At 36.1% G+C, this 16,035-nt stretch overlaps 1 protein-coding gene across 15 annotated transcripts in view; it reads right to left on the bottom strand.

Annotated features, from left to right (window-relative positions):
• Positions 1-16,035, bottom strand: part of Ppp1r9a (protein phosphatase 1 regulatory subunit 9A) — a 291,628-nt gene that overhangs the window by 104,851 nt on the left and 170,742 nt on the right. For all 15 annotated transcript variants that reach the window (XM_063242525.1, XM_063242522.1, XM_063242531.1 and 12 more), the window contains 3 exons: positions 14,468-14,600; positions 9,032-9,152; positions 921-1,025 (listed from right to left, as the gene is read on the bottom strand). In XM_063242525.1, coding sequence (XP_063098595.1) covers positions 921-1,025; positions 9,032-9,152; positions 14,468-14,600 — 359 coding nt within the window. The remainder of the gene's footprint in view (positions 1-920; positions 1,026-9,031; positions 9,153-14,467; positions 14,601-16,035) is intronic.

A 16,035-nucleotide genomic window follows, 5' to 3' on the forward strand; every position in this document is an offset into this window, starting at 1 on the left:
CTGGTTAGGTTCAATGTTGACCTTATGAGAAAATTCAATTCAGTACTCATCCAATTTGGTTTGCAACCAGAATCACAGAAAGAATTAAGCTTGTGAACAGAGATATCACTAGAATGTGTCTCATTAAATATACATGTAATTGGTTTTGTAACTGTATAATTGGTTTTGTTAAAAGGATTTAGGATTTAAATTAATATTTATTAAAGCTACAACCAGAAATACTGTCTAATAATTCTTACTATATTAGTGTCTAAGTTACTTTTCTTTAATTCCTGAGACAAAATGCCTGATGCCCAAAATTAAGGAAGGAAAGGTTTATTTTGCTCTCAGCTTGCAGAGGTTTCAGTTCATAATCAGTTGGCTCCAAGGCAAGGTGGCATGGTAGAGGGCAACAGTTCAAGGCAGCAGAAGACAGCAAAAGAGCAAGAGCCAAAGATTGGGTCGGGGAGACAGCAAGTCTCTTTTCCTACCTTATGTTGCATGCAGGCTAATGCCCTCAGGTGGGTATGGAACTCACACCATCTCAATGCTCTTCTCTTGCACAAGCTGAGAATGTTTACAAAGTGAAGACTCTGGTCCCCTTCTGAGTCACTTAAACTTGTAAACTTCTCAAACTGCCGCAATGAGTAACATCCTAGAACATGGGGCATGTCCTCTACACTCTAGGATGTAGAACTGCTGGATTACTTAGTTAAGCATCTAGATTTCTCAAACTGACACAATGTATCAACCACTACAATTAGCAACGAAGCACATAACTCAATAACTAACCATACTGATTTGCTGTGTCTTTATTATTCAATTCAATTCAATTAAAACTTTCATTGTAAATACTTACAATTTCTACGTAAAAGTAGAGAAAACCAAAATTCAACAAACCATATATCAGCAATAGCATATCTCTGAAGCCACATATTTACCTGACATTGCCCTTGGTGTTTCTCAAAACAGTTGCAGCAAAATTCTGTGTGACACCCACAAGGCTGATTCCATCCACTTCCACGATCTGGTCGTTGACCTGAATTCTTTAAAAAATACAAAACAAAACATGATCCACAGTTAATTTATCTAATATTGCACTGACATTCCTAATATATGGGTTGATAAAACATTTAATTGTTAAGGTATTCTTATTGACTCAAACATTAATCTTTTATATACAATAAGTTCCAGATGTCTGTCAAATGGTTAACGGTTTTTAAAACTGTTTTGAAAGATGGAAATACATAATACAAAGTAGATTTGGTTTACCACACATCCATATTTCTATGAAAAAAGCTGATCAATGCAAACATATGACATATTAATATACTTTTTAACATTAATTATTAATATATAACATATCCAGCTAAAATATCCTTTTAGCCTAATACTTAGTAACTCATCTTACTCCTCTTCCCCAGGAAAAAACACCCTTAAGAATTCTGCCTATTGGGCCGGAGATATAGCTCAGTGGCATAGTGCCCGCCTGGGAAGCACGAGGTCATGAGTTCGATTCCTGATACCAACAACAACAAAAAACGCATAGTTGTATATTCCAAATATGAAGTACTTGTATGTGGCTGTGTGTATAAATAAGTGTGTGCTTGTGTGGTTATACATACAGATGTCTAATTATTTACATATCTTTTTGATACATATATTAATGGTTTGAGTATATACTTTAAATTTTTATCTTCTATATGTGGTATTTTTATTCCTCATAATGAAATGTTTTAAACACAGAAAGACGTAGAAGGGAATTAGATAGTAAATGCTTATGTACCCAGTACCCAACTTTATCAGATCCTATTTGAATCAGAGTTTGTCTTCTGAAATTACACTGAATAAATTTGCAGCCCATTTATTTGTCTCTGTTTTCCCTCCACTGTTCCCCTAGGTTTTAGCATCATACTAATTTTTGTGTTTAGGTTTTCTATTGCTTTTCTGAAAGAAAAAAAGAAGCAGCAGCATAAGTATATTGTAGGTTTTTGAAATTTATGACATATGTTCTTCATATCTAATGATGGACATTAGCAGGATTAAATAAGATACAAACTATAAAGAGCAGAGCACGATGCTGCCATCTAGTAAGTGAAGGGTTTTTCCTATGTGTGCTCCTTCCAGTGAACATGGCGCTGGACACGCCTTCCTTCAGCACTCATTTCTGCCTTCTTCTTGCAAACCTAAAAGTCAAACCTCCACCTCCGGCTTTATGTGCTCCAAGGCTCCCCCAATCAGCTGTCAACATGTCATTTTGCCCGCCCCTTCTACCCCACCCCCTGCTTTCAAAACCAAATAAAAGCACTAAGTTTTCTTTGTATCCCTCTGAAGGTTCTTTTCTGCAGTCCTCTTGTGTCCACAATAAAGGACTCCTTTCTTTTTCCATGTTCTCTCCTCCTGTATCTGTCTCTGTCTCTATCTCTCTTGGTGGTCAAAAGTCCAGACAGTAAGCAGTGTAATGCATGCCTGTAATCCCAACAATCCAGGAGGCTGAGGCAGCAGGAACTCAAGTTCAAGTCCTGGCTGGGCAATTAAATGAGATCCTGTCTCAAAATCTTAAAAAAAGAAACAGATTGTAGACGTTCTGTGTGATTCGATGCAGTGGTCCTGAGTTCAACACCTACTGTGAGGGAGAAAACAACTAAACTATACGTTAATCTCCCCACCCTTATTCACAGTTTCACTTTCCATGGTTTCAGTTACCCATGGTCAACTGTTATCTGAAAATGTTACATAGAGAGTTCCAGAAGTAAATAACACATAGTTTTTAAACTGCATGCCATTCTTGGTAGTGTACTGAAGTCCCCCCGGACATGAACCACCCTTACTTCTTGTGTGGATACACTGTACACACTATCTGCCCATTAGTCATGACTCTCAGTAGTCCTTGCCGGTCTCAGTCTGTCAACGCAGTCGAGTGCTTTTGCTCACGCAACTCTTACTTTATTTATGAAGGGTCCAAAAGCACACAACCAGGAACGCTGACAATTCAAAAGCACCACAGAGAAGTCATAAAATGCTTGCTTTAAATGAAAAGGCTGAAATTTTCAATTTGTTAAGAAAAGAAAAAAAAAAAGATGTATTTGGTGCAATTGCTAAGATGTATAGCAAAAATGAATAGGATAAAATCTAGGATATATAGGGCTAGGTTCTGGCTGTATTTCAAGCACTAGGGCTTAAAGGGTCAGTAGACTCCTGCACGTAAAGGAGAACATCCAGTTGCTCCTTATTTTGTTAATAAAGGCATATTTACAAAGAAAAACCTAAAAGAAAATTCACCAACATAATTTTAATAGAAGCCAACACTAGATGATCCTAAGCCTAACCCTAGAATTGTATAAAGGCTTTCTTCTTTCCATTTTTCTATCTTTTCCAAACTTTCATCCATGGACATGTAACTTTACAAACTTATACCTTTAAAATGTCATGACACATGCTAATTTGACAACCGATGGAAACATTTTTAAGTGGGTAGGGAAATGATTTAGAAAGTTTTTCTTTAGACTGATGTATTACAGTTACCTGCTTTTTATTACTAGACATGTACATATGTACAATGGAGAAATAACCAGGCTAAACATTCTGGACTCAAGGATCTATAATCTATAACCCAAAATTAAAAGGATGCTTTCTCCAAAATATAAGCAACAAGAAATTAATACACAGTCTTGTGCAAACACACTTGTTTGTTCATGCACACTTGTACCTCAGACCAGGGTGAGGTGAGCACCCAAACAACGAACACAAAGATGTCAATCACCAGCCACATGGTGATAAAATGTTAAAGGAAATTTTCAGGAAGAAGGCTCAAGATACTAAATGGAAATTCACATCTCCATGAAGGAAAGAGCACTGGAAATGCTCACAAAGAAGACAGAAGAGATCCAAGCTACAAAGCAGTCCCTACAACAGAAACGGTGACAACATTTACTCCATTTATTCTTTGTATTTAGAGACCAAAGACTAATGTGAAAAAGAGAGAACCTAACACTGAACTGGTGATCCTACACAATGGGAGAATACAGATGGCATTAAGAAAAAGTTCTATACTACTTGATTATTATTTTGATAAAAAGAAATTTTGTTTTTTAAAGTTTTTCTCATTTCAAAAGTAATCTACTATTAGGGAAAAATTTTAAATTTGGTATACTATAAAAACAAGGAAATAAAAAACATCTTTATGTATGTATCTATGTAGGATGTATGCATGTATGTATTTTTTAAAGGACAGAAAGAAGGAAACAAGGGAAATTCTGCAGAAGGTGCTACTGAGGGGCTTTTATAAAGGTAGATTGCATGACTAAGTTGAAGACAAGCTTAAGAAACTGAAAACACATATAAGAAGACCAAAAAAAAAAAAAAAAAAAAAACTGGAGGAAGAAGAAAACTGGTTTTAAAAAGGGCAGCAGCCCAGGCCCACTTTCCCCAGAGGCCCCTCCCACCATCCACCACACCAAGAACCAGCACAGCGGCTCATACTGCACCTTTTACCCTGTTAGAGACAACTTCAATACAACCTCACACATAGTGAGATTAATTCATCTCTCAAAGCTTGGCTATAATGAAAAGCATGGGAAAGACAAGCAACGAATCCCAGGGATGGAAACTAAATGGACACATGTCTGCATTCCAGAATACACATCTAGGGGAGACCTGGACTTTCCAAACCTTTTCCAGAACAGCAGTGGGCACAGCCTGTTTCCCCTGCATACACTGTGAATGGAATGTACAGAAAGGAACCCACTAGTTTGTATATAACCATCTTTTCCTGGCCATTCCTCAATAATTTCCTTTTGCTTATAGTCAGCGAGTGTGGGCAACATCACTGTTCTCAATTCAAAACTTAAAAGATCACATTCGATATGTGTGAAGCTAATAAAAATATGTAAGCTGGACTACTCTAGGGTTTGTTTAATGTTACTCGATTAGTTACTTATTTACATGATGCTTCTAGAAAGAGAGGGGAACCCAACTCCACCTCATAGGTGAGTTCAACAAGGAACCAAGTGTGAATGGCTCAGAGACCAGCTGTAGCAACACTGATAAACTTCGGCCAACAGAGATCATCATGAAACATGCATATCCCAAATCCTGAAGGAAAGTATGACATTAGAAAAGTGAAAAAAGGAGTGAATACAGAGAAAGGAAACTATCAGTGAAGAGACTATGACAGATACAATTACAGTAGTGACTTCTATACGGGGTTCTTCTGAGCCTGAGGGTCCCCAGGGGTACAGATGAGTCCTGAGAAAATGAGGGTGCCACAGAATAAGCACAAGGACAGAACTTGTTGTCTGTTTTACAGGTTGTATTACCCAAAAAAGGTCAGGAACAAAATCCTCATCTCTTTTTGCATAAGGATACCTTAGTCCCCTGTTTGGTATCTCCTCCAATAAAACTGAATGGAATAATGTTTAAAATGAATGCAAAACTTGAAAATTAATCACAGAAGACCATCTCAAGTATATTTTTAATTCGCCTTTTTAGCACAGCATTATTAATATCCTTGTTAGCTATACATGTGACTTACTCTACCAATCAGTTGAGTAACACAAAAAAAAAAACTAAAGTGAAGCACTATGTTAGGCTCAAATAAATGTTTTGAAAGTGACTAAAGCCCCAGGCATGTGGTTCACACCTGTATCCCAGCATTTGGAGGACCGAGTCAATAGGATCACTTCAAATTCAAGGCCAGCCTGGGCTATCCAGTGAGTTCAAGGCCAGTCTGAACAATACAGTAAGGAGAGCCTGTCTCAAAAACAAAAGAAAACAAAACAGAAGATTCACTCGTTTAAGAGCTATTTATTGAGCATTTTCTGTGATAAGACCATGTAAGAGAAGGCAAAGACACAGAATCTTTATAAAAGAAATTGTAGAATGCAGGACATAGCAGGAAAGAACAAGGAATAAGAATACACGCAGGAAAGAATAAAAAATAATAACAACCATACAGGCTAACTCAGAAGATAAGTACCCATAGTAAATCTTTGAAAGGTCTCAAAGTGTGGTAAGAATTTATGAGCCATTTGAAAGGGGCTAAAAACAACCGTAATGCAAACACTTGTTATATGGGGGCAAGTGAGAAGGAGAGAAAAGAAATATATGTGAAAATATATCTGTATATACACATTTTATTTATAAAATATATTACCCAAACACAGTACTTTTTAATGTTCCTGGAAGAAAATGCGACTGTATCAGAGATTAAATTGAAATAAGCATTAAGAAATTAAGACGAGCTAGAAAACTAAAATAGAAAATCTTATCCCTTCAAAGATAAAAGGAACTATAGAGAACAATTAACCCAGAACGTTTAATTTTGTCAACAAATGAAATCTGAAGGGTAGTAACCTCCCCAGGATGATAATTTTGTTACCTATAGTTATGGTTTTAAAACTTTACAAAGTATCACATATTCAATTTCTTTAGAAACATTAAATATTACATACTAGCTGAAATTTCATAATGTTACTTATTAGAAACACTCAACATTTTGGTATGTGTAATTTTAGGGTTTTTGAGAAAGAGATGAATAAACAGAATGCATATCCATACAAGAATAGCATCATATTCTTCATACTATTTTGTAAGATCTTAATATACAAGTTGTCTGTATCATTAAGTTAAATATCATACTTCAAAAAATACTGAGTAGAAACAGAAATTCTCTGTATAATTTTTGTATGTGATACCTTATAAATAGTAAACATTTAAATATTGTGCAAATGAGCACACCAGTTAACAATAATAAAAATTTTAAAAGATACTAAAACTGTCACAGGTCTAACAATAAAAGACATTTTCTCTTTTCTGACACACACACTATTCCCTTAAACATATTAACATGAAATGTACAGATTGTAAAATCCCTGCAGTATCTTCAACCTCCAAGACTTTATGATTCTGTACATATTCTGTACACCTATGATAGTTTTTCATAAGATGTTCCCCAAAATAACATTTTCCTAAATGTCAAGCTTGGTTCTTCTACATTCAAGAACAGGGTCACATAGAAACAGCCCTTTGTTATGCTCCTTACAAGTTTATTTAGTGCTACAACAATCCTGTGATGTAGACAACATGAAAATTGACTCATTTTTTGTAACATTCTACAGCTGGTAACTGGAGAGGATAGAATTAAAATTCCTACTCACATGATTCTAGAGATTCTGTTAATCACAGCAAGTTACCTGTAGTATATTCACAGAGGTATTTACTAAGCACTTATTACAATTACAACAGCAGGAATAATATACTAGGTAAACATTTAAAAAGACTGAGGAAGTAAATACTAGGACTGATAAAAATGATCTAATATTAGTAAAAATAATGAAACTATGGTGGAGAAAATAATCACTAAATAAAGTAATAGAAAACAAACTTAATTTTAAAAACAATTGAGGAAAAAAGTAAATGGGTTTGTGTTTGAAACACCAGTAACTACTTAAGTAGTGAATCTGAAACTCTTGGCCTCTTGGTTTTTTGATCATTTGTATTTTAGTTTGGACTGTGGCCAATTTATTTAAGAGGAATGTTTCATAAAACTTTAATATTCTTTTAATACTGTAAGAATTGCTTTCATCACCTTTAAAATGCCCTTTAAAGTTTGTCATTCAAAGTAATAACAAATCAGATATATTTTATAGACAAATTTTAGCTTACGTGGAAGAAAGGTGACAAATTACTAAGTGGAAATACTGTTACCATTGTATAACTCATTGACAGAGCAAAGAGGTTATTTCCTTAACTTCTCTGGAAAGAAGTAACACTTGAAACACAAAATATTCATATCCCATTTTAAGTATGATACACATGCAGCCAAATGAATATTTACTCAGAAGTTTCATTTTAGGCTTGCTCTGGACCAGGTACCATACCTCATGCTATGGGAATTAAGCTACCAACTAAGATGTGGGCGAGACCCGGCATAGGGGTGGATCTCCTTATTCTTAGCACTCTGGGAGGTGAGACAGGAGCACTGCAAGTTCAAGCCCAGTTCAGGCAACTCACTAACTTTGCAAGAGCCTATTGCAAATCTTTAAAAAAATTAAAAGTCAGAAGACTTAGCTTTATACCAAGATACTGTGTTTAACTCCCAGCATCAAAAGAAGCAAACACAACAAAACAAAACAACAAAATGTGGTCCTTACACATGGAAGAGAAAATATAGGAGATTTTTTTTTATTTACCTAAATTAATTTAGTACTCTGCAAAAATCCATGTATATCCATACATGTATTTAGGATTATGAAAGACAAACTTTCATTGGTCTCAACATAGATTAAATAATTACTTAAACATAGCATTATAATTTCTTGATAAGATGTTTAAAGAAATCAAAACTTTTTTTTACCAGCTACTATTCACACAGAGGACTAATATCTACAATACATAAAGAACACAGAAACATTAGAATCCTCTGCAAACGAGTCAATCAAAAACTGGGCAAGTGAAATAGACACTTCACAAAAGAAGTACAAATGGTCAACAAATACATCAAGAAATGGACCATATCGCTAGTCATTAGAGAAATGCAAATAAAACAACTGGAGATTTCATCTCACTCCAGAAAGAATGACTATCATCAAGCAATCAAACAATAACAAATGCTGGCAAGGCTATCAGAGAAGAAAGTTACCCTTCTGTATTGCTGGTGGAAACATGATAATAGTCCTGTCATTTTCAAAAGGGCCAATATTATTACTATTTGTTTTAACACTCCTGAAGTAGAACTATATTCTGACCTTCATAGGACAAGCTCTTCAAATATATACACTGTTCACTTCCCACTAGATGGACAGATGGATGGATGGGATGGATGGATGGATGGATAACAAGGTAAACATACAAATCAGCCCACCTAAGATACATTAACAAAAGTGTCCTTCCCAGAAACAAGAAATACAAACATTTTTCACTTTTCCCTATTTGAGAAACACTCTGAGATTATTTTTAAAAGAACTGAAAGGAAGAAAGATAGCACTGAAATAAATTTCCAGGAAAGTTCACTATGAGTTTTTTAAGTAGTTAGCAACAATAATGACCTTACCTGCCATCTCGCTGAGCAGCACCACCATCTGTTACTGTCTTGACAAATATTCCCAGCTTCTCGAGCCCAGCATCGGCTCCAACACCCATTCCAATAATGCTTATACCAAGGCCATCCTCATCTATGAAAAAGAAATCATAAAACAGTTGGGTTTTACACTGGTTCTGGTGGTGTAACATTAGCATGTATGTCCTATCTGTTGCTTCTAATCTTGTTATTCTTTTTGGATAGGACATGAGTGCTGCCCTCAGCAAAATTTTTCTATACTGGAGAAAAGTTATCAAGTAAGATTCCCCAAATGGCTCATGAGTTTATCATTTTTGGTAATTTGTTGTGATCCCAGAGAAGACAGTTTGGTTATTGAATAATCAATCTACCTAACTTAAAGCACAAACTAAGTAATCTTATCAATTTATTTTAGACCTAAACACACACATACTCCAACACACATATAATTTTAAACAAATGTGATTCACATAGGAATTTCTCCTTTATTTATGTAGTTTTCTTTTTTACTTATCCATTCATGTTAATAAGATAGTATCAGTCTATAAGTACTTTTTATTATGATACTATACAAGTACATGTACTTATCAATAAATAATTACACCCATACATATCATGCACACAGACATATACGCAGTTTCTTCTTCCTTTGCTCCAGTGAAGTTGTATCTACTCTCTGTGGCTTACTTTTTGAAATTCTTCATGGCTATTGTGGTCTGTATCTAAATGTCCACCTTAAGCCTCACAGGATCCTAGGTTGGCCCTCTGTGTTATAGCTAACTTGCTACAAGAGGGGGGGTTTGGCAAGAAGACATGGATCACTGTAGGCATGACCTGGAAGCTTATGCTTCCCCTCCCAGCTCTTCCCTCGGTTCTCTCTGTTTCCTGCATGCCATGAGGAGAACAGATTCTCCACCAGGCCCTTCCACCATGCTGTTGAACCGTGGAGAACAATGGCTGAAACCTCTGCAAACCATGAGTCAACATAAACCTCTCCTCTCTTACCTTGTGGGTGCTGGGTATTTTGTTCCAGTAATTAAAAATGACTAAGATAGATATTAACTGACATAACAGTAAATCATTTCTAATAACTGCATAATACTTCATGATGAAAAGCTACCACAATGCAATAAACCATCTCTCTTCTGATAGGCACTTACCTTTGTTTTCACTTTATTGGCCCTGTGAGGAATATCGGTTTTTTTCTATTTCATTTAAAAATCCTATTTCCTTTGTCCCTACCATGAATGTACATATGAAGGTTAACACTGATGATATAAAAGACACATCATTTTATATGCTGCATTTTTTGGTTAGACTCAAGGTTATTTTCTGAAAACCTCAAAGTCTTTGTAGTTATTGCTTATTGACTACTGTTTATCAGTGTTAATTATAGCATATAAAACAGCATAAAATAGATTATTAGTGATAAACTAATGGCATTAACAGAGATTACAGGAAAACTAGCCTACACACACAACAGAATGCTTCATTCTTTTAAAAGATTTTTCAGCAATAATATTTACTTCATGAAATATTCAGAATTAATATTTCTTTGCAGATGGTTTATCTCATTATTACTGGTCATCATGTTTACCTTAAGTAGAACTTCTGCTCTAAGTACAACTAACACAATCATACCTTTTTATTCAAGATACGTTAAAACAAATATTGACTGGCAATAGTATTTTTTTGCTCATATGTGTGGTAAAAATCTTTTTTGGGGGGTTACAAGGGAATTATATAGCATTTATATAGCATCCTAAGCCCTTTCTAAAAATATTTTTATTTTGAGGCAGAGTCTTACTAAGTTGCACAGTGTGCTTGAATTTGAGTCCCTCCTACCTCAGTCTCTTAAAGTGCTGGGAATACAAGCATGTGCCATCATGCCCAGCTTGTTAAAGGAACCTCCCAGGACGAATGTTCCAATAGGAACCCCAGCTGAAGACACTTTTGTACTGATTCTATGTACAGGTACAGCTCTCCAGTGTGAAAACTTTAATGTTGACTAATATATGAGAGATCACAAAATATTTTTCTCATTCATTACATTTGGAATGTTTGTATACATGTGATTTCTCATATGTATCTCACTGAAATTGTTTCTCTGTCATAAACACCTTGAAGTTCATCAAGAGAATTTCTCTTACTAATGCATTTTACATACAGTTTTAGGGTTTCTCCCCAGAATGAGTTTTCGTGTATACGTGAAGGTTAGATATATGCTGAAGGCTCTTCCATGCTTTCTATGTGTGCAGGGTTTCTTCTTTCCTACATGAATTTTCCTGCATGTATCAAGGTTAGTGATGGCTAAATTCTTGTGCAATCATCACATTCACAGAATTTTCCTAAGGTCTGATTGTCTTCTTGCAGTCCTTCCAGTGTTTACATCCACCTAACCTTACCCTGCTGTATTCTTCTGGTGCCGTTTAAGAGATGATCATAAGACCCCACTATACTGACAATGCCCTGGGTTTCTCCTCTGATGAAACCTCAGGGCAATCAGTGTTCAGCCTGACTTCTTGCTCACACTATACTTACAGGGTTCCTCTGCATGATGAACTGTTACATGCCACACCAACAAGGAGCTGTAAGTGAACCTTTTCTAATGCAAAGGGCTCCTCTCAAATGTGGAATCTCTGCACTATCAGGTCATTAAATTCCTGTAAGGCCCTCTGTGCAAATTACTTCTTGATTTTTAATCTATTTCCCTATCTGAACTCAGGCCATCCTAAAATCATTCTTCTTCTTCCCATAACTCTTTTCACTGATCTAATTAGAAAGTTACTTAAGATATTTTTGGGTTGAAAACCTGCTGTGGGAAAAGCAATATTAACTACAGCCACCATGAATTTGGTGCAGACTGTCTACAAGAAGGAATGATGAAGGGCAAAACTGACTCCCGCCCCAAAGATCAAATGATGCTTGTTCTCAGCCACCTCCCCTCTTTTCTAGTCAGGGGATGCGAGTCAAGTACAAGCAAAGGCCAGCCCGAACACACCTACAGGCTCTAATTCCTGTGGCTGCCCTGGCAAGGACCCAGCACTGCCCTGCCCCCACCTCCTCTGATCTTCCTTATGCATATGTTCCTAAAGACAGGATGAGTCCACATGTTGCTGCTCAAACACATCTGCCAGCAAAGCTGATTGCAAAAGGATATTTTGCAAAATATATTAAAATTCTGAATGGAAAAATATACATGTACATTTTTGTTCGCTTGTTTGAATCTTACTAATTCACTAAGTTGCCTAGGCTGGGCTCAAGCTTTCAATCCTCCTGCCTCATCCTCCAGAATAATTACAGGTGTGCACTACCATGTTTGGCATATACTGTTAAATTTTTCTAATTTTGAAATTTAAATAAATGAAATTGTAACTAAATGACCCCTGTGATTTGCTTATTTTGCCTCAATTATATTTTTGTATAAATAACATTTAAAGCCTATAAAGTGTGATTTACCAATTTTCACTGCTGAGCAACATTTTATTGATTAGATATGCTATAGTAGACAGATTCACAACTGATAACTATTTGAACTGTTCTCACTTTTTATATTTATTAGCGATACAAAGACCAGCCACTTCTAGCTTTTTTGTATGAACTTTAAGAATGGTTCTTACATTCTTAAATATATGAAAAATGTAAGCATCATTATTTCACTTTCTTTTAATACTTTCAAAAGAAAAGTTTTATTTATTTATGTATGTTTTATTTGGGTGGAGGTGTTTTGTTTTGTTTTGGTACCGGGGATCAAACTCATGATCTTGTGCTTGCCAGGCAGGTGCTTACGCCACTGATAAAATTTCCAGCCCCAAGAAAATGTCTTTCAATGAAAGTAACTAGTCAAGCATATTTAAAAACTGGTTTTCTCACAGCTTCTATTTTATTTTAATTTTTTTCCCAATAGCTTCTTTACTCATGTAATTTTATGCTTAATTCTCATGTAATTTTCACCTTTTTTCCTTACTTGTGCTGTTTTGAACAACTCTTTTTTGTCTTTTTTATCTGTGATAAAAAATCTGGACAGTAAATTACACAGGGAAAGTATGTAGTTGATGTGTTCTATTAATTTTACACATCAGCAAATAAATTTCTTTCCCTGGATTCCCTTTCTTTCCTGGATTACTGTCCTTGTTAGTCTCAGCGGCCTATGAAACTATAGATATATCATCCTGCTTCTGGTACTGCAAATAAGTCTGACACTAGTCTTGTCACTTGGCCTCTTCAAATGCCTTTGCAATTGTGTGTTGAGATTTTAAAAATTTTATTAGTATGTATTTGTAGTACATAATGATTATATTTATCATGGGGAGTTGGTACATGTACTTACATGTTGAGATTTTATTGTCTAGTATTTTATAAGGTTTTCATTTTATTTTTGAATATTAAGATATCCCCAGCCTATACCTAAATGCGGGATCAGTTGGTATTTGTACTGTAATTGTATCCCTTACCCTTTCCAACCACAACTATAATAACCTGGAACCTCTGAAACTGAGCTAAATCAAATCTCTCTGCCTTTAAATTGGGCAAGCTGGGGATTTTGTCCAGCAAAGGAAAAGCTAGCCATGTTATTGTTGTTTGCTGATTTGCTTAAGAAAGCCTTTCTAAAGTCATATCCTTGAATATCCTTGAGTGAGTTTCCATTTGTTTCTGTTATTCAATTTATCTTTTTATTCCACTTTTTTCCAGAGACCTCTTGGCAGAGTTTTCTGTTCACTGGGTCACAGCCAGGTTTCTGGGCCCCCTCTTACATGATGATAAACACAGCAGTCTCTCAGCACATCATCAGTGGTTACTGCAGCAGAGAGGCCATCAGCTCAGGAAGAGAGAGGTCAGTGGAAAGTGTTTCTGGCTTCCTCAGAACCTTCTGCCCTCAGAGAGAGGATACAGGCCTACTAGCCAAGTCCTCCTGGAATGAATTCACTGCCGTCCAGCTAAATGTCCTTACCATTAGAAGGCATTTCCATTCCTACCACGTTCTGGGCCAGATCATGACTTCGCTATACATCAAGAAACAACAACAAAACACACACTCTCCAGGAGACACAAACAACTTTCTGCCCCAACTGCTCCTGTGGTCTGGTTCACTCTGGTTTCTTACCTGTAAGCAGGCTTTTCAGGAAACCAACAAGCTTAGAGCGTCACCCAGGCCTCCCCCATCCTCACCTCTTACTTAGGTTGAGCTGGAGCAGATGGGGCCAAGTTTGGAGTGGGAGAGACACAGAAATCTTTCAATCTATTTGCCACCCAGAGTCTACATAAACTATTTTTTAAAGATAATAAACCAGCCACCTGTGAGTTAAAACTTTATCCAGCCCTTAGAGAAAAGGCTACACTTGGGGAAACACCCTACATCACTAAGACAGCCACATGACAATGCTGGAAATACAGAGTGGTGTCACCCCAGTTATGTTTGTCACTGAGTACCTTTCTCCAGCTCTACTGGGAAAAGCTCCAGCTTCTCTACGCGCTTCTCAAGTTCGTACTCGGCAGATGCGGCCACCGGGTCGACTTCGTCGTTTCTCCTGTCATAGTCTTCATTGGAGTAAGTGTTGAAAACCTGCAATAAAAGGTCAAAAACACAATGATGCCACAGAAAGGCCAACTTTCTAAAGGAAAAACAACGGAAAATTTCTACACAGCCAGAACTATGTATTTTAAAAAATAGAGTGATAAATGTCTTGAACGCAACTACTTTGGTTTTAAAATTAATAGAGACATTAAGAAAAAGAAACCTATACCAGGATAAAAATAATAGTAATTTTAAAATATCATATATTATCAATTTTAATAATTTTTTTAAAAGGAATAACCACAGACTTCATTATCTGAGAAGCAATACTCATCGCCTTTTATACATTCTGAATATTCCATAATAACAGTAGCATTCTGCTCTTTCCTGATAAAACCAATACACATTGAAGCTACCTAGGCAAACATTCACACTGACCCTACTTCATGACATGGCTCAAACCAGCCCCAAAAGTGTACTGTGTCACTACTAGAATTACGCTTTAATCACAGAATCACCAAAACTGATTTCTAACATGTATTATCCTGAGCTATGTTAAACAGCTCCCACCTGCCATCTCTCATTTTATGTGTAGCAAATTTAAGTTAAATTTTAATTGGAGCTTTCTATAAAATGACTGTTGAAATATTGCTTGAAAGCTACTGAAATAATAGGACCTTTACAATTCTTTATTTCTGACCCAAATCATTCACAGTCATAGGAAATTTTACTGTCCTTATTTAAGTTAAAATATCGTATTACTTGAAAGTCACTCTCAATATTTAAGAATACTTAAAAGAAACGCATAATTTATCAAGCCTAATTATTAGGTATGACAAAAACTGACACTTTCAATTGAAACTGGTTTTACTATTACTGAGGATCTAAACTGTGCCTTAAAAAGCTCTATAAACCTCTTCTAACTTCTGAAAAAGTACACACAAACACAGAGATCACAAGTTTGGGAAAGGCTTGGAAAGTAGCTCAGTGATACAGTACCCCTGATTCAATCTCCAATACTGCCAAAAAGCAAAACACAACAAAAATGTAACAATAAAAAATAGAACAGAAAATGGAAGATGAAATTACATCTATTGCCTTCAAACCTGGTCCTGTTATTCCAGATAAGTCTTACACACATTAAGTCTTAGACACATTATCACTACAAAACAGGCTCCCCTCCCCCTTCTTCCTCTTCTTTCTCCTCTCCTCTTCCTCCTCTCCCTCTTCTTCCTCCTCCTTCTCTTCTTCTGCTTCTGCTGCTTCTTCCTCTTCCTCTGCTTCCTCTTCTTCTTCCTCTTCTCCTTCTCCTTCTTCTTCTTGTAGTGGTACTAGGCATTGAATGCAGGATCTTAAACAGAGGTACATTCCTAGACCCACTTTTGAAAAAAATTTTGAAGCAGGTTCTCATTGAATCACTGTGTTGCCCAGGATAGGCTTGATCTTCAGATTCTTCCACTTCACCTTTCCAGAGTGCAGGATT

Source organism: Cavia porcellus, unplaced genomic scaffold (genome assembly GCF_034190915.1).
Source record: "Cavia porcellus strain 051 isolate PalLab524CR breed Dunkin Hartley unplaced genomic scaffold, mCavPor4.1 scaffold_2, whole genome shotgun sequence".
Taxonomy (NCBI): Eukaryota; Metazoa; Chordata; class Mammalia; order Rodentia; family Caviidae; genus Cavia; species Cavia porcellus.